The sequence below is a fragment of the Echinops telfairi genome, unplaced genomic scaffold, assembly GCF_000313985.2.
Source record: "Echinops telfairi isolate 266 unplaced genomic scaffold, ASM31398v2 ScPeMD7_31;HRSCAF=116, whole genome shotgun sequence".
In the NCBI taxonomy this organism is placed as follows: Eukaryota; Metazoa; Chordata; class Mammalia; order Afrosoricida; family Tenrecidae; genus Echinops; species Echinops telfairi.
The window spans coordinates 9,617,050-9,638,038 of NW_022103928.1; the positions used below are offsets into that span (position 1 = coordinate 9,617,050).

A 20,989-nucleotide genomic window follows, 5' to 3' on the forward strand; every position below is an offset into this window, starting at 1 on the left:
GATGTCTGAGCTAACCTCCTCTAAAATACTGAAGCATGTTTTTCTCTCTCTTAGTTTTACCAAATTTTATCATAAAAATTCAAATGCTGCTGAATTACATAAAGGAAATAGTAAACTAGGCTTCTCATAGAATCCAAATTCCATTCTCTTTTACCTCCATTTTACCAGGAACATTAAAAATCCTCCCACATATCCCTTTATTAGGACGCGTAGGTTCTAAACCAGCGGTTCTCAACCTGTGGGTCACGACCCCTTTGCGGGTCGAACGACCCTTTCACAGGGGTCACCCGATTCATAACAGTAGCAACAAAAATAAATTTATGGTTGGGGGTCACCACAAAATGAGGAACTGTATTAAAGGGTATTAAACTGTATTAAAGGGTCGCGGCATTAGGAAGGTTGAGAACCACACTCCTCCCTACCCTAGCACTGTGACCTTAAACCCCTTGATCTTATCTCCTCTGTTTACATATCCTTTCTGATTTTCTCATTCAGTCTCATAGTTTTGAATTCTATATTAATATTTCCCAGAACTCCGAACCCACAACCCATTACAAGCTCTCTCCACATAGAGACTCATGGTTTGCCCAAAGCCATGGTATTGACCTGTCCGTTCACATCTGCTCCACTTTCGCAAGCAAGCAACCAACCAACCAACCGCCATCAAGTTCACTCCAACTCATGTGGATGACCCCATGTGCTCCACAGGGTTTCTAAAGGCTGGTTTTTCAAAAATGGATCATCAGGCCTTTCTTCTGAGGGTGGACTTGAACTCCAATTTTCTGGTTAGCAGCCAAGGGCATTAACCACCTTCCCCTCTAAGGGACACTGCTCCCGAGATATTCGCTCCATCCTTCCAAGGGTCTGGGTGCGAGCCTATGAACCAATGCAGCCCTTTTGTAATAGTTAGGTTTCGTGTCAGCTTGACTGGGCCTAGATTCTCAGGAGTTTGGCCATGGAAGCCTCCCCCATGAGATGGTTTAGTAGAATTTAAAAAAAAAAACATTTTACTGGGGGCTCTTACAGCTCTTATCACAATCCAGACATCCATCTATTGTGTCAGGCACATTTGTACATTTGCTGCCCTCATCATTCTCAAAACATTTGCTTTCTACTTGAGCCCTTGGTATCAGCTCATTTTTTCCTCTCCTTCCCCATCTCCCCCACCCCAAGAACCCTTGATAATTTATAAATTGTTATTATTTTGTCATGTCTTACACTGTCCAACATCTCCCTTCACCCGCTTTTCTGTTGTCCGTCCCCTCCCTGGGGATGATGATATGGAGATCCTCGTAACAGAATAAATTTATGAAGCCATCGGCCGTGAGCAACGGCGCTGTTGTAAGAGGGTTAGGAGGTCATGCAGCCTCCTTCCCCAAGTCACAGCCCTGCTGCCAATGAAAGGTGTTTCCTCAGGGTGTGTGGCCGGTGCCTATTTCAGCAGCTCACTCTCCTTGCTGGTCGGACCCTACATTTGTCTCATTAACCTCTGGTTCTTGGGACTTGAGCCCCTGGCTGGCCATGTTGTCTGGGGACCTTGGATTCATTTGACTCTGCGGCCTGACCTGTGGGCTGTCTGGTAGTCATTACTCTGTCTGCACGAGCCTGATTCTGGGTTCCTCTTCCTGCTCCCTGGCTCATCGGCCTCGGCAACTGCCTGGATCAGGAAAACCCTCCATCTCACCCATCGACTTGAAGAGACCTGACTGACGAATAGCTACGTCTGCTGGAGCCACGTTCCTGAGATAAATGTCCTTCTTCCTAGACACAGAGAAGCACCACTGATTGTGCTTGCTCTAGAGAACTCGGTCGAACACAGCTTCCTTTCTGCTCCTATCTGACAGCACATCAAATCGACGGGCACTCCTTTGAAAGTATTTCCAAAATCTGACCACTTCCCGACCTCTACATCTACACCTCGAAGAAGGACAACCATCAATCATTTCTTGTCTGGATGATCATAACCCTCAACTGATCACTCTGCCTTCCCCATACTCACTGCTTCCTACCCATATGGGTCTAGCTAAACCATAGAAGCAGAGGGATGCTATTAAAACTGAAGTCAGACATGTCAGCCCTTTGCTCAAAACCCATCGACAGCTTCCCTTAACACCTACAGAGAAGCCAAGTCCTTGAGACCTACTACAAGGATCTAGTGGGCCCCTGTCTGATTCCACTATAAACGTCTTGCCCCTGTAACTGAATCCCTTACTGGTTCTTTGTTATTCTTCCACCAAGGCTGACTTAGCACTATGTTCCCCTTTTGCTTGAATGCTCTTCCTTCAGATACCTGAGGGCTTGCTTCCTCATCCACTTCAGGAAATTATTCAGATCTACCTGTAAGGCTGCCCAGCCTAGCCCACTTAAACCTGAGTCTACAACCCTTATACCTATCAATGATACTTCTCAAGATATCATTGGTCCTTTTCAAGATAATACATTCTCCTATCTAAAACTTCCACCTTTCAATTATTTACTTCTTTTGTTTATCTCCCCCAGCATTGTAGAACCCTGGTGGCTGGCACAGTAGCTCGTGCTTGACTGCTAAGTGAAAGGGTTCGAAGTCATCAGCTATAAAGATGTACAGCCTAGCAAAGCCGGGGCTGGGGGGGCTGCTGTACTCTGCCCTCAGGGTCACCAGGAGCTGAAATCTGCTTGACAACAGGGATTGACTGTTGCATTCCAAGTACCCATCTGTGCTTGGCACACAGTAAGCCTTCAACAAATACATGTCAGAGAATGATACATATAAATTGAAGGTACACAAAAACTCTTCTGCATCTTTCTTCTGTCACTCAGAGCATATTGATGATATTTTTTCTATCAGGACATTTAAATGTGTCATGTTTTATTTTTAATTTAGTGCCTCCTTCCCTCCCATTTAAGAAATAATAATAGGTGTGATATAAGCTTGGGAAAAATTTTAAATCCAAAATACATAAAGGAAAAGGTCAACTCTTTCTATCACTCAACATATATACGACCAGGGATACTGCTAGATCTCCTACACGGACATCAAACCCCTGATCAATCCACCTAAGCACATGCTTATATAATGTGAACTTCATACCAAAACACCCTCACTGCCAGCATTGATACTGCATATATTATTCTGTCAGTTGTTCTTATTGCTCTAAAATATGAAGGAGCTTCAAAAAGTTTGTGGGAAAATTACATTATTTTTAATTCTATTTTTCCATGAATTTTTGAAGTCCCTCATAGACTGTGGATGTTTAGCTAAGTCGAACACAGCCACTTCATTAGTCTTAAGAACCCCTATGTATTGCTTATATGGATTTATCACCATTTATTTAGAAATTCTCTATTGATGAGCATTTAGGTTATATTCAATTTCTGTTATTTTCAAAGCATAATAAATAGTTTGGCAAGTACTCATTTGTACATATGTACATTTTCCATGCCTGAAAACACCATATTAATGTATTTGTTTAGGTTCTATTTTGTCTTCCCTGGACTCTAATCCAAGCTCATAACATCAGGAACCTTGGTGCCTGGTTCATCTCTATAGAACAGAGCTTTATATATAACAATGGTTCAATATATACTTAATCAAATGAACGAATAAATACATGTATCCCTTTAGAAGGGATGAGAAATATCCTTACAAGCGAAGTCCCTTGAAGAGAAAAAGTCAGGCCCGGGGCAATCAGATCTGGGCTTAATTTCCAGTGGTAAGATGTGTTTTTAAGGACTGTTTATTGCCCTCAGAGTTGGTATCATGTTTGCACCTGACAATCTTGGACTTGAAGAGTTGAGGTACTTCGGTAAAGATGTATGATGTTTTTGACAAGTTCCCACTTCGCTTTCCATGAAGTTCTAGATACTCCTTAATTATCATATTTTAAGAGAAGAAATGTTTTAGAGTAAAAGTATCTGGAAGCTACAGGAGATCTTAGGAATTATTAATCCGATTCTTTTAGGTAAAGAAACACGGGGAAAATCTCTCATATTATGAGGGGCAGTATCTACAATGAAATATAATAAACATCACACACTCTGGAACCCAGTAATCCCACCAATCAGTATCCAGCCACCCATCAGTGTTCAGGCTAGAAAGCTGCCGCCCTTCTGCCAGTTGTGCTGCGATGGCTTGTGTGCTGCTAGGAAGCTAGAAGACGGGTGCCACCAGTTTGTGAAACATCAGTAGGGTCGCCCCGGGTTGACAGGTTTCAGACTCCAATAGAATAGGAAGAAAGGTCTGGTGATCTATTGCTAAAAATTAGCCAATCAAACCCCGGCTATCACAACAGCATATTGTCTGGCACAGTGCTGGAAGAGGAGCCTCCGAGGTCCACACAGTGGCTGCAGCAATGGCCTCCAGCCGACCAGCGGCCATGCTGATGGGACTGACGATGCTCTGCTGGACACAGGGTGGCCGGGAGTCGGAGCCGACTCAGGGGCAGGTAACCACCCCCACCACCCCCTGAGACACAAGCCCCCCAGTCCACAAAGACGCTTGACCAGAGCCCCGGCGATCACGGAGGAGAACGGGAAACAACAGGAATGGCCGGCAGCAGGGGAATAACTCAGTACCATGCAGCCAGACTTGGCAAACCGTGGTTTTACAAAGCAGGTCAGGCTAGATTTCTACCAGTCAAAGGTCTGCAGGACAAACTGTTGAGTGAAACAAACAAACAAAAACTATGCAGCAAGCAAACATGCCCACTATTATACTGCGTGTGTTAACACACACACACACACAACAATGCTCTTTTCTATGTGTGTGAGCAAACACGTGGATTCTTCAACACACAGAAAAGGCCTGGAGTGAACACCAAACTGAAGGTAAAAAGAACAAAAACCATGGTTATCCCTGAAGAGCAGGGAAGAACTCTGACCTCATTCTATAACGATTTAATTTTCAAAAGGAGGAAGTATTTATATATCAGCTTATATTCTCAAAAACCAAATTAGAATAAATGACCTAAGGCCATAAATCACGAACTACCAAAAAAACCTCAAAGCATGAACTACACACTTAAGCAAGTGCGGCCGTGTGCGCGCGCGCACACACACTTTCTTTCCTCTGAGTGCAGTTCACATTTTATTACGCAGCCCTTCACCCTTGGTTTTCCTTTTAGCTTAACTTTTTGGATTGAGATCAAATTAAATGCAAAAAACTGTGCTAGCGTAAATATTTTGAAAAATTAAAATTAGAAATAAAGACACATTTGGGAAGCCACCTTGCCCATCCCCTCCCCTCCAAATTTATTCTTTTTTTTCCCTTTCTTTCAAATCTCACTGGAATAGGTGATCCCTTTGTTAATAAGGACCAGTGTGAGCAACACTTATAATTGGGTAGTTGGGGATCAAAGCTACTTCTCACCAAAAAAAGAAAAGGGGAAAAAAAAAAAGCTCTATCATGATAAACAAGGAATATAAATACTCTTCAGAGTTTGGGAAACACGCACATAAACACGACTCAATTGGACCCAAGGAGAAATTTTGGGTGGGTAGGTGGAGGGGGGGTATGTACTTTGGCTTCTCTGAGATACAATCTTCTGTCATAGAATAAACCATTAACAGCCATAGAAATCAATTTCCTTTCAACATTTCTGGAAAAATCCTGTGATGCAGGAGGGAAGGTTAACTCCTGCGCCCAATCTCACGGAGATAAATAAAACCAACTTACTCAAGTTATGATTGTCCTTTTTTTGTCTCTCTTTAGCCAATGCTCTTGCTTCAGACTCTGTGGGGAAAATACACGCTGTGCACGTGAATGAAGTAATTAGAAATTGGAATTGTTCAAGGCACACAATAAACAGAAAATAATAAAACAGAACTATAAAAATAAATCTAACTACTACAATAAGGTACTAACCATCTCTTTCTACACATATGGAGGCTTGTATGACTTGATCCTAAGTAATTTTTAAAAATTAATCATTTTATTGGGGGGCTCTTACAAATCTTATGACAATCCGTCAGTCAGCAGTATTAAGCACACTAGTACATATGTTGCCATCAACATTTCAAAAACAATTTCTTTCTACTTGCTTGGTATCAGCTCCTCTTTTTTTCCCTTTCCTCCCCCATCCTCGTAAATCCTTGATCAATTATATATTATTATTGTTATTTCGTGTCTTACACTGTCCATTGTCGCCCTTCACCTAATTTCTGTTATTTGTCCCCCTTATGAAGGGTTCCCGCTTTGTCCCTACCCCCCCCAACACCCACCATCCCCCTACCCTCATGATATTGCTACTGCCACTACTATTCCCAAGGAGTTTATCTGTCCTGAATTCCATGTGTCCAGAGATCATATCTGTACCACTGTGTGTACTACTGTTTAGTGGGATTTGTAAGGCAGAACTGAGTCATGGTAGTAGGGGGGTGGGGGTGGGGAGCATTCAGGAACTAGAGGAATGATGTGTGTTTCATCGGTGCTAAAGTGCACCCTGGTTGAATCCTAAGTAAAGGACTTCATCTCATTTCATTGTCCCCTGACCAGAATTTGGAAGCACCTGGCATAAGGAGATTTCCTCCACATGTTTGGAGACGTTGGTGAGCACTGATAGAGACTGCGTGTCTGGCCTTACAGAGAACAAAACAATGCATCAGGCTGCTTATGCAAACACCTAGTACCAAAGAATACTGGGATTGAAGGATCTGTTATATTCTCTTTATAAATATTCTCAGAAACATTACACTATTGTCATTCAGAATTTTACCTCAAAATAGTACTTTTATTTTTTAGACAAAAGTTAATGTCACTAGAATATTAGGTGATGTGTGTATATGGTTGGGGACAGGGCTTCAATGTCTGTGTAAAATGTCATTCAAAGAGAGTGGAACCTTTTTCCCACCAACTCTGTGAGGTCTCCTCACAGATCCCTGTCTGCAAATCACCAAACTCACTGCCGATGGGTCCATCCCACCCCACGGCACCCGGGAGTTTCTGAGGCTCTTCATCTTTGCGGGAGCAGAGAGCCTCTTCTTTCTCCACAAACTGACAGGTGGGTTTGAACAACCCACCTTGTGGTGAGCAGTGCAATGCTTAACTGAGTGTGCCAATAAGGCTCCGATTTAGACTATCAGTGCCTATAAACTACACATCGACATTCATTATAGGGATGTTCCATTTCCCCAAACAGGCCCATCCCAAACAAGCCTAGGTATTGTCTCTTCATGTGGAAGCACCATGGGTGATATGCATTCACATTTCACCCGCTTCAACCACATCCTAGGTCGACTTGTTTTTGCTTTGTCTCTGCGGAAGCAAGCCTGTACACAACTCAAAATTTTATTCATTGTCACCTCAGCAATATTTTATCTTTTTCTAATAGAGATCTCATTTGGCAATCTTCATAGGTACCTCCTGTTTTGGTTTTTGATCATTCCTATTTATTAATAATAAATCAATTAATTATCTTTTTAACCACAATTATGTTGCTATTGTCTTTTTTCCTGTCACAATTTTCTGAAGATTTATTTTAAGACATCTTGAACAAAACCAGACTTTGTTACACTATATCCTCTCTTGACCCAGGTCCGCATAAAGCTGGGCCCTCTTCCCCACAAACCAAGTTGGGACCCTAAAAGCCATCTTGGTAAAAAGCCAGTTCAAATATAACCTGTCTTGTCTTGGTGGCCAAATTCCTCTCCTACCGCACTGAAGCAACTGGCAAAATAAGTCATTTCACATTGGCCTCAATACACACACGAATACTCTTCACTCCATCTTACAATTCATCTTTTCCCTCTGGGTAATAACTCCTCTGCACATGACAGCATCATGAAAATAACACCAGGCTCCTGCCGAGGTAGGACGTAACCTCTTATCCCGCCCCAACTTAAATGCGTAACAGGGCATGTCAGAGCAGGGTCCTCAAACCAATGCCTTCCTGGCAGGTAATACAGGCAGCAGGCTGGGTGGTGATCGTTCACAGCTAAAGAGGACCTGCTGCCTGTCCCCCTCGCCCAGTGGGGACCGCAGCCGCTGACACCGTGATTGTTGCCAGGCAGTTCCGGCAGCCCAGATTCCTAGTGTGTCAGGAAATACTGGAAATGAGGAGTTTCAAGTATAATTTCAAAAGAGCACTCAATTGTTTTTGAACCACTGCATAACCATAACAAAGTTGGACAGTCTGGACGGCCTAATTTTCCCAAACTTGATTAACCAAGATATCAAGAGAAAATGGCCAGAAAGAGGCACAGCTGCTTGGTATTTACCTGTGAGCTCCCTTTTGATGTTGGGAAGGTTGGCTGGACACGAGTTGCTAATGGTCAGGTTTGGGGGTGGCAAGCCTTGGTTACTGTAAAGGTCAATCAAGTTACCAGAGACAGGTAGCTAGAGAGAGGAAAATAACAGAAATGAATAGCTGAACAACTCCCAAGTTATTCAGAGAAATACCCCCCACACTATTCCAGGCGGTAACGAAAGTGATGTGCTATAAAAGTTATTTCTTTACATAGGAAAAGATGAGATGCTATGCTTTTCCCAGAAATGAAAAGTAGAGGCAGACCGTCTCCTTAGATCATTCTTTTGGGAGAGGAAAGGACCCAGTGCTAACTGGTTAGACCACCTGGCATACGACCCACACCTACGAACTGGTTAGACCACCTGGCATACGACCCACACCTACAAACTGATTAGACCACCTGGCATATGCGTTTGCTTCAACCAGGAAGACCGCGAACATGTGGCCACCGTGTCCCCTAGGCTGGCTGGCAGCATAGAGGAGAGGAGCGTCTGGGTGGTTGATGTTCCTCGCTGGCCCCTAGATTGCAACTTCTGAGGTCCCCGAGCGTACAGCGTGGAACTGCAGTCCACCGAGTTGTCAAAGCGAAATACTCGACTATACTGCCGATGCATCCCCTGGTGGGATCGAACTGCCAATCTTTTGGTTAGTAGCTCACTGCTTAACCATTTGTGCCACTCAGGTATTCCTTAGATGTTCAGTAAAAGTTGAATTATGGTACTGCGAAGGAATTGTGACTATCTCACAGCCTGTTAGAAGAATGAGCCCATCTGTCTTGGAAGAAGCCGAGTCAGAACGCTCCTTGGAAATGAGGACGGAGACTCTCTGTCTTACGTACTTTGGACAGGTTCTCAAGAGGCATTAAGGTTACCCAGGTCCCTGAAGAAGAGCATCAGACTTGAGAGAAGAGAGCGTCAGCCAAAGCGAAGGACCGTCACTGAGCTGGATGAACACCGGGCGGGCGGCCAGGAGGGGCTCACACACAGCAGGGACCCAGAGGCTGGTGCGGGGCCGCGGGGCTCCTTGCTCTTGTGCACAGGGTGAGGATGTGTTGGGACTGACTCTGCCCGGCCTGACAACCACACTGTCACAAAGGATAACTGTCTGGGAGGATTTTCCCCAACAAATCAGGTTTGTCACTGAAGACAATTTTCTTCCTCTGTCTCTCATTTCTCTTTTTAAAAAAGTTCACTGCTTAAGTGGGTGAAGGGAGACATCAGATAGGGCAAAATATGACAAAATAATAATTTATAAATTATCAAGGTTCATGAGGGCAGCAGGAAGGGAGAGGAAAAATGAGGAGCTGATGCCAGGGGCTTAGGTGAAGAGCAAATGTTTTGAGAATGATGAGGGCAATGAATGTGCAAATGTGCTTTACACAATTGATATATGTACGGATTGTCATAAGAGTTGTATGAGCTCCTAATACAATGATTTAAAAAAATTCACTTCTATTTTATTAAATTAGCCACAAAAAGCAGTGGATCCAGAATTTCTATATGAGATGTGCCTTTATAGAGAAATCAAAATGATGTTTCAATAGGTTAACTCTGTAAGGTCTTGCACACCTAAGAGACGAACACCATTACTATTTCCATTTACCAAGGGGGCACTGAGCCGTAGATGGGTAAAGTTGGGTTGCACACCCATCTCTAAACCACAAAAATCTCAGGTTGATTTTGTTTTATTTTTCAGTTTTTTTAACATTCTTCTTTTAAGAAGAAAAAGAAATAAGTATGTCCTTGCTGGAAAAGAAATGGTTTTCCTTGAAATTGAAATTTTTCACAAGGCCACAAGAGGGAGCCCACAGACTTCAATTATTTTTAAAAAGTCTACTTCAAAGGGAAAATGAAAAGAAATAGCTATTCCAAGTTAGCTTTTAAAAAAAAAAATAAAAGTATTCTCTAGTTCTGAATGCAATGGTTTAAAGTCACAGACTTCTGTTTGTTCTTTTTTTTAAACCTATACAGACCCCCTTGGGGAAATTATATGAACTCTTAGCTAGTTTACTGAAGTAGTTTGATACTGTTTTTTGTATAAACAGTATAAAGGGGTCCAAGCCATGTTTCTCTGCCTAGCCCCGGTGGTGCAGTGGTTATGCATTGAGCTGTGATCCTCAAGATTGGCAGTTCAAAAGCACCAGTGGCTCCGAGGGAGAAAGACGGGGCTTTCTACTCCTGAGAACAGTTACGATCTCAGGAACCCACAGGGGCAGTTCTGCTCTGTGCCGGCATCTCTAAGAGCTGGAATCAGTGAAGACAGTGAGGTTTTGAGAGCCAAGGAACTAGTACGAATTGCTGATTATTAGCAGTCAATACATTCAGTGGTTTCATTTGAAATACGTCACCTGCTTAGGGTTAAGCTTTATTCCTGCCCACAGTCACCCAGAGGGAAAGGCATTCCAACATATCACGTCACATGGTAAACCAACAGCCAAGGAGCAAAAGGCGTTGTGTGACCTCTGGTGAGGAGCCCTGTGTTTTTCTGGAGTTTCAGATTTCTGGAGAAATTCTTGGTATAGCTGAACTTAGAAATTTGACTTCAAATATCAATGCAGCAACCTAAAATTAAATTATTCTCATGGGCTTAGAAAGGCCAATCGTGTACATAGTTTTTTCATATGCAAAGTGTATGTGGCGCATGCTACTGTGTTCTGATGGTCAGTTGTTAACGGTAAATTATAAATCAGTGATATTTATTTAGCTCACTTTAAAAACAAGTTCCAGGTCCTTCAATTGCTCCATATTAGATTCAACATAGACACAAATATTCTAACCATGTGTTAAGAGAGGATGCTATGTGTACAGTATTTAATCAATTTGGAATCACAGAGAAACATAGATGTACAGGCAAAGGGAATTTGAAATTGGGCCTGAGACTAGACTGAGGTAAAGACCCCAGGGGGAGGGAGGAAACACACCAATTCCCAGAGGGAGAGAGAGGGAAAGACAGGGAGACAACAAGGTGCAGGGAGAGAGTTCACCGCAGAGAGCAATCCAATGGAGACAGGTGATCGCAGAGAGGAGGAAGGCCTGGCGGCAGAGGTGAAGGGTTGGGGGCTCTACTCTGTCCTAGACAGCGGCCACGAGTTGGAAAAACAGCCAAGTAGTGCGCTGGATTCAGTGTTGGAATGCTAATGGAAAGGCTGGCAGTTCAAATCCAGCAGGTGCTCTTTGGGCCAAGGACGTGGTGGTCAGTTTCCCAAAGATGAGAGTTCTCCTCTGTGCTTTAGGGTACAGTCAGGATCCCCGGGGTGGCCGTGGTGGGGAAGGGCATGAATCAGAATGGAGGGGCTGGTGGTGGCTGGCTTTTATCGACAGAGAGGACCACTGTGACTGGCGAGGCACCCAAGTCTCCATAACAAGGGGCCTCCCAGCACTCGGCTGAGGCCAGGTCTGACACCAGCAAGTCCAGTGGGAAAGGCAGCTTACTGTCCGCGGTCTGCTCCTCTGAAAGATTTCCTGCTTCCGTGGCTTTCCCAATACTTGTTGATTGAGAGTGGCCGGCACAGATCCGATGCGAGTATTTTTATGGTGAAGGCATTTATCAATTTTATAGTAAAATTAATTTAGAGTCCATTCAGGCCCAAGCTGAGAATTAGAAAGGCACTTGGTGTGTGTCACCTTACTGAGTTTACAGAAATGAAGAGTTAAAGTTTTGCCATCATTAATGAGGCTGATGTTAATATCAGTATTTGGGGAAGTCCCCCGGTGGCACAAACAGTTATAAACCAACAAACTGGGGATTCAAAGTTACTGCCAGGTATCTTGGAAAAAAGGCCTGCATCCTTCTGAAAGGGCTCAGGCATGGATCCCCCCAGCGCTACTCTGCATACACAGGGAGCCCAGGAACCAGACTCCATGTGGCACCAACTAGCTTTGGTTGTTGGTGTTTTTAAAATAAACATGGTGAATTGGAAATGAAAATATTCACCTCATCGCCAACTGGACCTGAGAAATAAAAATCTAACTGCTCTTGTGCCAAATGTGGATAGTCTAGTCTACAAATGAACAGCACAGCACTTTACAGCCTGCGCTTAGGAGGTAAAGCCCATGTTACCACTAACATCCTGCCTGCTGTGTGGTATTAAAGCACCTCTTCTAACCTCTCTGAGCTTCAATGTTTCCCCCGTAGGAAAAGCGGCTGCTGTAACATCCACTTCACATGAGGTTTTGTGGAATGAACTGAAATGAGGCAAGACACAGAGCATCCTCCTGAACTGACCAGCAAGTGATAGCTGCCAGGATCAGACATGCTGTTATTGTCCAGAAAACTGAAAGATGATGGAAAATTGCACTGAGTGAATGTTCCCCTTCTATAATAGTTGGGGCAGGAGAGTAAATTTTCTCTCTGATCAACAAAACTACTTGTCATGCTAATTGCTAAGTCTATCGGCTGCGTTCCAAATTCTCATTGCTTTCAAGTCGATACCGGTGCACAGAGAGAGAGCCTAAGGCCACAGGAGAACTACCATGTGGGTTTCCAAGGCTGTAAATCTTTACTGGGGCCGGAAACCTCATCTTTCTCTTGAGGAGCTGCTGGTGGGTTTGAACTCTAAACCTTGTGGTTCTCAGTCCAACAGGTCACCTACTTCGCCACCAGAGCTCCGATTGGCTGCATTACAGACCTGTAATTCAAATCCAAGCACAGCACTGACAGTATCTGTAGCACTAAGTGCTACAGGGCTTCTCTACTGGGGGTGATTTTGTCTCCTCCCTTGGGGGCGCCTTTTGACTGGGATAATACAATTCTATATGTGGCGGTGGTGTCGCTGGCATCTGCTGGGTAAAGGCCAGGGGTGCTGCAGTCTACAATACCTAAGACACGGCTACAGAACATGAGAATCCAGCACCGAGTGCCCAAAGTGCGGAGGCTGCAAAACTCTGGCCCAATGGTGGCCCTGCTCTTGGTAGTAAGGACCTCTAGCTGATGAAGCCCATCAGGCAGGTGATTCACAGCACCTGGGCTTCTAATTATGAATGAGTCTCTCGAAATGGGTTCTAGAGTGGCCCTTCTGGGTTAGTAAATCAGAAGCCAGACCTAACAACAGCAAAGAACAACAAAAACCGCAGTTCACCTATCATATTTTTGTCAAAATAACATCTCTGGGTGAAGGGAGAAGCAGCACTAACTGCTGTGACCATGGACGGTTTGCTTCCTTGCTGGCTTTTTACCTGGATGTTAACCTGATGGACAAGATTCCAGGGAAGCTTCCAGCATGCAAAGGGCTCAAGGGCCCATGAAAGTCTAATTGGGACAAATAAGGAGAAGGCAACCACTTGTGAATCTGGCCCCAAACTTAGTCTGAATTGTGCTCTTCAATGTTCTGCTCCACCAAAATGAATATTTTTCCAAGTAAATGATAATTGTAAAATGTTATTATTTTTTTCTCTTTGGATGGTTGCTTCTCCGAGTATCAATTGAGCACTGTTAACACGAGTAAACTGGGACTTTTATGCTTTGTTTGTGATGGTACAAGAGAGCCCTTGTGCTCTCAGAATAGTTATTTCTAGACTTCAACTCCCTAAGGATAGTTTCCTCTCTAAGTGTTCCTTCCACTTTTTTTTAAGTAGTTAGTTAACTTGAAAGAAAGTATTTTAAAGAATCAAACGAGAGATGGGGGTGAGGGGAAATGTCCAATGTTAAATTTAAAGTTTACTGTGGGAAAAATTATAATATGCTAGTAAGGTGTAGTTGGTTTGTTATTTAATTCTGACAATTAAAACTCAAATGTATGGAGAGTAAAACGAGAAAACCATTATGAGACAGCACTTTACATCCACAAGGATGTCCCGGGAGCCTTTCAGTGGGAGGGGAGGCGGGGAGGTTCAAGTGGGGAGCTGGTAATAGAGCGGGGTTTGTGTTAAAGATGGTATAGCAACTTGGCAGAGGAGATAGAGAAAGTTGATATAATTTGAACAATGTTGGTCAGTTTTCCTGTAGAGATTGTGGATCCAAATGGGCTTTGATGTGTGTAATATCACCAAGAGAAAAGAAGAAGAGGAAGAGGAAGAGCACATTGTGAGTCGATGAGCACAGAGACGTCCTGGTGCTTCTCGTGGATCCCCTGCGCTCATGCTCACATTAACCCTATCGTGGCAGGTGCTACATGATTCCCACCTTACGGATAAGGAAACTGAAGCAGAGAGGTCCTATCATTTGTCCAACAGTTTGCATCAAATTCAGATATCCAAGTCGGAGTCTGTGTTTCTAGACCCAAAGCTCTGCTACCTTTCTCCTAATTGTGAAATGAGGAAGTAATCACACCTGCCCAGGAGGCACCTGATGGCCCGTGCTTAGTCTCCTGGGGAGCTAAGCAGCAATGCAGAAGCGAAAGGGACTCAGGACAAGATCAGCAGTTCTGAGGATGGCTACAGGCGACACTTCTGATTGAGAATGAAGTCAACTCTGCCCAGGGGCTCTTTCCCATATGGGAATTCCCCCGAGATGAGATGGTGCCTCTGCTCCTGCACTGTCCTTCTCTCCTCCAGGCTCAATTGTCCACCCCCCTCCTGCTCTGCCCTGCAAACCAGTATGTCCTATCAGAACAGGAAGCAAACCTTACTCACTTCTGTCACCTCTCACCCGAGCTGGCCACGCATCAGGTCAGCTTTCAGAAACGCTAACTCTAAAGTAGCATGGGAGCAGTCAGATAATGAAGGCACGACACCCTGGCTCTGACTTGGGCAGTTTGGGGAGATTTGAGAATCAGCTAAGGGAAGGGAAGCATGCAGGGTCCCAGCCAGTATCTTCAGAAGGGTGGCCAGGAGCAAGCCTGCTCCCTGAGGCTTATGGAGAGGGTGCTGTGAGGAGCACCCTGGTTCCTAAGTGTGGTGTTATTCTAACACAGATGGACATCTTACCAGGGCACTTCAGGGACATCAGTCTAATGAAGAGATCTCTCAAAAGTATTTGATATTTTAATGAATGAGCTACACATACCGATTCTGATTGTTTTACTGGGTCTACTGCAGTTTTCTGGTGCTAACTGCAGTTCATTAAGTGAGAGGACCCAATCAGACAGGGACAATTATCAGTCATGCTTTACAGATGGGGGACATGTCAGGTTTTAAGAAACATGAATAAATCCCCACCCCCAGCCAGTCCTGAGGCTTTGGGGTTCGGCTCAAGGGGAGTCCCTCTGGGACATGGGGGTGCAGTGAATGGTGTGACCCTTTGCTGGGCATGCCTACACAGTAGGGGATGCTGGGCCCCTCTAGGGTTTCCTGTATGGACTCCAATACATTTCTTCCCTTTTGCTTGAAAAAAAAAAACATGAATAAGTAACATGCGTGTAGACAGAGTAAATGGTAGGAGACTTGAACCAAGATCTGATCATAACTTTCCAGTTCCTCATTATCATTACAGAATAAGGGGCCCTGATGGTGCAGTGGTTAAGTGCTTGGCTACAAAAAGAAAGGTCAGGGGTTTGAATCCACCAGTAGGAGAAAAGCCCTGGCAACCTGCTTTCACAAATATGATCACCTAGGAAACTTGATGGGGAAATTCTACGCTGTCATAGAGGGACCCTACGAATCCAACCGATGTGACAATATGCTGTAACAGGCTATCAATGCTCACACTTCACTGGGGGCCTTTAGAAGCTGGATGACACGTATTTTTATACATGATATAAGGACACATAAAAAGAAGGTGGGGTCGAATCGGATAGCTTCATCTAAAATAACAACAACAACAAAACAAACCCACTGACATCAAGTAACTCTCCAGTCACACTCCCTTCGCGGAATCAATTCTGACTCCGTGACCCTAAGGGGCAGAACAGAACTGCCTGTGTCGGTTTTACAGACTTGAAACCTTGACAGTGCAGACAGACTCATTTTTCTCCTGCTGAGTGACTGGCGAGTCCGAATCTCTAACCACGTAGTTAAGAGTGAGCAAGTATTCCAGTTTCCACCATAGGCAAAGATCACTTTCAAAGACAAATTCTTTTGAGAAGACTGGGCCGTTGCTAATTAGTGGTACTGGAGCAGTGCACACCTTGTAAATACATCCAAGACTTGGGTATATTTATAGGTTCCCTAGTGCGAGCTCCCCGAAGGGTTTTGTTCATGCTCACCCTTAGGTTTTGACTGTGGACAAGGTAGTCAGCCCTGTGGGATGCACTGAGCCGAAGCAGAAGGGGTCCACGGGTGTCAGCCAAGGGTTCAGAGAGGGTGCTGGGAGTTTGCAACGGAAACATGTTGCTTTCAGAACAGAACATGCGGTGAGCTTTGATGGGTGGCAAGGAGGTAAAAGCTAACCAGCCACGGCGGAGCCACATGCTGCACCAATCGAGTCGCGTTAACTAAACAGTAGCGACACAGCTCTAGACAGCAGAGAAAAATGAGTAGCAATATACACGAGAGCAAGTACAGCACTGGTTTATGAACTACAATTGGGACAAGTGTGAAGAAGGGTAACCCTGTCCTCTAACCACACTAGTTTTTGTCACTCCAACTAGACCACACTGTGAACAGCATGATCTCTAGCATTCCCCTTGCTGCAGAGGCATTTGATGCTGGGGAGAACTGCTGTGTCTAACATCCTACTAAACGTGGATTTGGGCTCTAGGGGACAAGTTTTCAAATGAAAAATCGTTGATTGCTGATGTCAAAGTCACTTATTTGTAATCCCAAGGCTCTATTTTTACCAGTAAAAAATTTTCTCACTCAATCTGTTGCAAAGTCAAACTACATGCTCAGGAAAAGTGAGAGCACACTGGAAATATATGGAGATGTTCATTCAATAGCAAGCAAGCCATCAATACCGTATTGGCCATCTGCAGGGCAGGGTCCATCAAGCCCAGGATTTCTTCATTATAACTTGACTCTAAGCTAATGATGTCATCAATTACATCATCCATCTGTAAGAGAAAGGGGCAATGGAAGGGAGATGGAAGTGAACAAAAATTGTGCAAAGAAACCCCAAAGAAATAAACAGAATTCCAAAGTTCCCTAACTCCCAGCAGTAACATCCTTTAGTAAGATCCCAAGAAATAACTTTCCGCCTCCTTCCCGAACAAGAATATCACCGAAGACCATTAGCACTAAGGGGTGAGGAGAATAATTTTCACAGCCAGCACACACTCCCACTCCATGAGGGCTTACTAGGGGTCACGTAATAGGCTTCGGCCTATCTCATAAGTGAATGATTAAACCCGCCATTAACGTAACCAAAGCAGTTTCTATTATGATATACTTTCCCAGAGGAGGTAATTGCTATACAACGAGATACAGAAACTAGCCCTAAGCCTCCCATGTAAGAAGGACAGAGCCATAATTTGAACCTGTAATCTCAACTACTATGCTAAACAGCCCTCCTTATGCAGAGAAGATGAACAAGGAAATAGTTCATCTTGAATGTTAGCTGCTATTCTTCCCCTCACCCCACCCGCCGTGCCCTGCCCTCCCCAAAGACTGCCCCATCTGCTTCCCATGTGCCCTTAGAGCAGGGGTTCTCAATGTGTGGATCGCAACCCCTTTTGGGGTCGAACGACCCTTTCACAGGAGTCACCCAATTCATTACAGTGGCAAAATGACAGTTATGAAGTAGCAACGAAAATAATTTTATGGTTGGAGGAGTCATCACAACATGAGGAACTGTATTAAAGGGTCATGGCATTAGGAAGGCTGAGAACCATTGCCTTAGAGCAAGAAAATGCAACTAGTAATTCAGCCCTGTGGCCCCCAGGGGGGTGAGTGGGGCACGGAGGCTCCTAGGCCACTGCGTGGATGTCACAGTGACTTGTAAAATAACTTTCTCCTGTACAGCTGCCAGTGAGCCTGGTACTCCCTGAGGACTACACCAGGACGGGGTTAGCATTACAGCTGTGGGGCTGACATTCCCACTAGATCAATTTTATTCCTGAAGTACCAAAACAGCAGTTATGATCATAAACAACGGTGATTACATGTGCATTGCAGCAGTTGCAATGACAAGATTGTGAAAACATTTCTTTGTAAACACCTAAGCAGTTGAGCTAGTGAGTGTGTGCATGCATCTGTGAGAGTGTGTGAGAGAGACTGAACACCTGCCTAGGTCTTAACAGTGTCCTGCAAGCACCCAATGAAATGTCAGCACTCAGGGGGACCACCTCTCTATGTCTTCTCACCAGGGCCCTTCCAGAAGATGGGCTCTGAAGTCATGGGGGGTGTGCTGAAATCCTGGCTCCTCTCCTTACCTTTCTAAATTAGAGCTGGAGTATCGACTCCTCAAGAGCCTCATTTACTCACCTGTAGAGTGGGGCTAGTCATAGTGCCTGTCCTATGAGATTCCTGGGAGGCATTCAGGACGAACCCTGTGCCGTTCTCACAGGCCAGACAAGAAAGTCAACACTCAATAAATGGTCTTTTAAAGTGACTTCCTAAGAGACTTATGGGAGGCCAGCTGGGAGTCACTGTGGGCCACGCTGTTTATTAGTGCACGTCCCTAGGTTCATCGGTTGACTCGTTTTGAAGAGGAGGTCATTTTGTTGTTGAGTAGGGAAGAAGGCAAGTGTGCCAGGGAACTTGTAAATAACCATTCAAAGTAAATTTAATTTTATTTTTAGGACAATAAAATTGGTATGATACAATTTTTTAAAGCGTGCTTTTTTCCCCCCTCTCCTGGCAAAAATAATCTAGGTTGATAAAAAACATAAAGGAGGGAAAAAATACTGTCACTCTTCTCAGATATATGCATACGTAATTCAAAAAGAAATATATTAATAAATAGATATGGAATAGTTTATATATCAATCCAATGATATATTGTAGTAAAATCAAATGAAAAAATGTTCAAGAAATATTAAAAAAATTTTTAAGGTTTCAAAATATATGTGCCATGAAAATCTATTATATAAAATGATATAGGCAGGTAAATCAAAAAGCAGTGTGACAAAATCCTAGAAACCATTATCAAATGGAAACATCAAAATATGAACTAGCTTCGCACCTGTCTTCCATCGGGCCGATCCCCTGCTGAAGGCAGTGATTCTTTCCCCAGAGTCCTGTACTTTCTTATTTACACCGCCTCAAATGGCAGCTGTGGCATTTTCGATACTCACATCATGTTTTCTCTTTAATGTTCTTTGAGTTTGGGGAGCAAAACGAGCTCTGAAGGACCAAGATCAGGTTGTAGGGTGGGTGGGGTCAGGTTTCCCAACAAAAATCTCACAGGCCAGCCGTTGCTCGCCTCAATGAATGCGTAGTCGATGCATCATCATGAGGGAAACAATTTCCCATTGCAACTTTCTTGCTCTTTTTCTCACCAATGCAGTTTTCAGTTTTCTGAAAACTGATTCCTGATAAGCCTCTGTGATTATTCCATGTCCTTTAAGAAATTATATCAAGATTAACCCCTTGGGATCCCAGAAAAGAATGGTTCTAAGCTTCTGAGCTGAGGTCAATGTGGGGAATGGGATAAGCCCAGGAGATTGCTTTGATTCAACCATTATTTGAAGGCCCCGTTGTGAAGCTAAAACGTGCGTGTTACTAAGAGACCCTGTCTGCAGCAGTCCACTGACTGCAGGGGCTCACACAAACATGCTTTGTTTGCAATAACCTTGTGTATGTACAACCTGGAACCCAGTACCAATCCTGCTTGACGTGCCCGCGTACACCACAAAGTGCCACTTCTTTGTTTGACTGATACCCGATGAACTGTGCTGCTGCTTAAATGCATGGCACACGTTAATGATACTACTGCAGTGAGGTACAGCATGTTATACTTTCCCGAAATGTATGTATCGTATGTACTTGTTAATGACTTAAAGCAGCTTAGGGGGAAAATGCATCTTAACTTTAATTTCCCTAGTAATTTTTAAATTCTGAGACACGACAAAGAAAGTGGCCCCGCTCTCTGCCTTTTCTATTAAAAGAAAAAAATCAATGAAGAAAAAAACAACTTCTGAAGTCACCGGGAATGTGTGATCAGCCACAAATAGAGTCTCATTACGAAGTGCCACATCCCGGGGCTGCGGAGTCATTCAGTACCTGCATGCACGAAGCTCGAGAATGCATGCTCATGTTCGGGCACTCGCTCTCCGCCCGGTTTTGCTCTTCAAACTTATAAAAGCCCTGCAGAAACACAAGCGAAAACAGCCCATGACTTGGATCCGCCAGTGCCTTCCCAAGGACATGTTCACAGAAAGCTGACAGCACAGCAACAAGATGAACTAAGCTTTCAAACGAAGTGGGGGCTGGCCCACAGAAAACACAAGGAAGGAAGGACAGACGTCCATCCTGCCATCTTGATAAATGACAAACATGGGTAGGGAAAAATATGATTGGTTTGGGAAGAGAGGAAAAGACCTAACCACCCTAAAAATGAAATGAAAATCAGCCAAACGTTAGGAGTCACCTCTGAAACCACCAATATTTCAGAGTACACAGCATTCCGCTAAATGAGATGTGATTGCCATTTGGAAATGACAGGCATGAAATACCCAGGTCTCGCCCAGGTATTTGTGCGCTCCCACCTGTGATAGGGCAAAGCGCGCGCAGGTGTGTCTGGGTCTCATCTCCAATCCAGCCTTTTCAAAAAGCAGGTTTAACGGGTAGCGGCACTTTGATTCAGAAACGGAATTAGACTCAGCGTTTTGTTAAATTCCCATCTGCTGTACTATTCAAGGGGGCTGATGCACAATCCGTGGTGTCTGGGTGTGTGTGTGTGTTGCCCCTCCTCAACTCCAGTAAAAATAAAAATAATATCCCAGACATTCACAATGAGCGGAACTTCTAACCGCCTGCCCCACACCTTTTCTATTTTTGCTTTTCCTTTTCCAC

The 20,989-nt window shown here is 44.1% G+C and overlaps 1 protein-coding gene across 1 annotated transcript in view; it reads right to left on the bottom strand.

Annotated features, from left to right (window-relative positions):
- Window positions 1-20,989, bottom strand: part of MITF (melanocyte inducing transcription factor) — a 36,133-nt gene that overhangs the window by 13,510 nt on the left and 1,634 nt on the right. The window contains exons 2-6 of the mRNA XM_013004604.2: window positions 20,650-20,769; window positions 20,198-20,281; window positions 16,993-17,088; window positions 8,194-8,311; window positions 5,654-5,710 (exon numbers count right to left, since the gene is read on the bottom strand). Of these exons, the coding sequence (XP_012860058.1) occupies window positions 5,654-5,710; window positions 8,194-8,311; window positions 16,993-17,088; window positions 20,198-20,281; window positions 20,650-20,769 (475 nt within the window). The remainder of the gene's footprint in view (window positions 1-5,653; window positions 5,711-8,193; window positions 8,312-16,992; window positions 17,089-20,197; window positions 20,282-20,649; window positions 20,770-20,989) is intronic.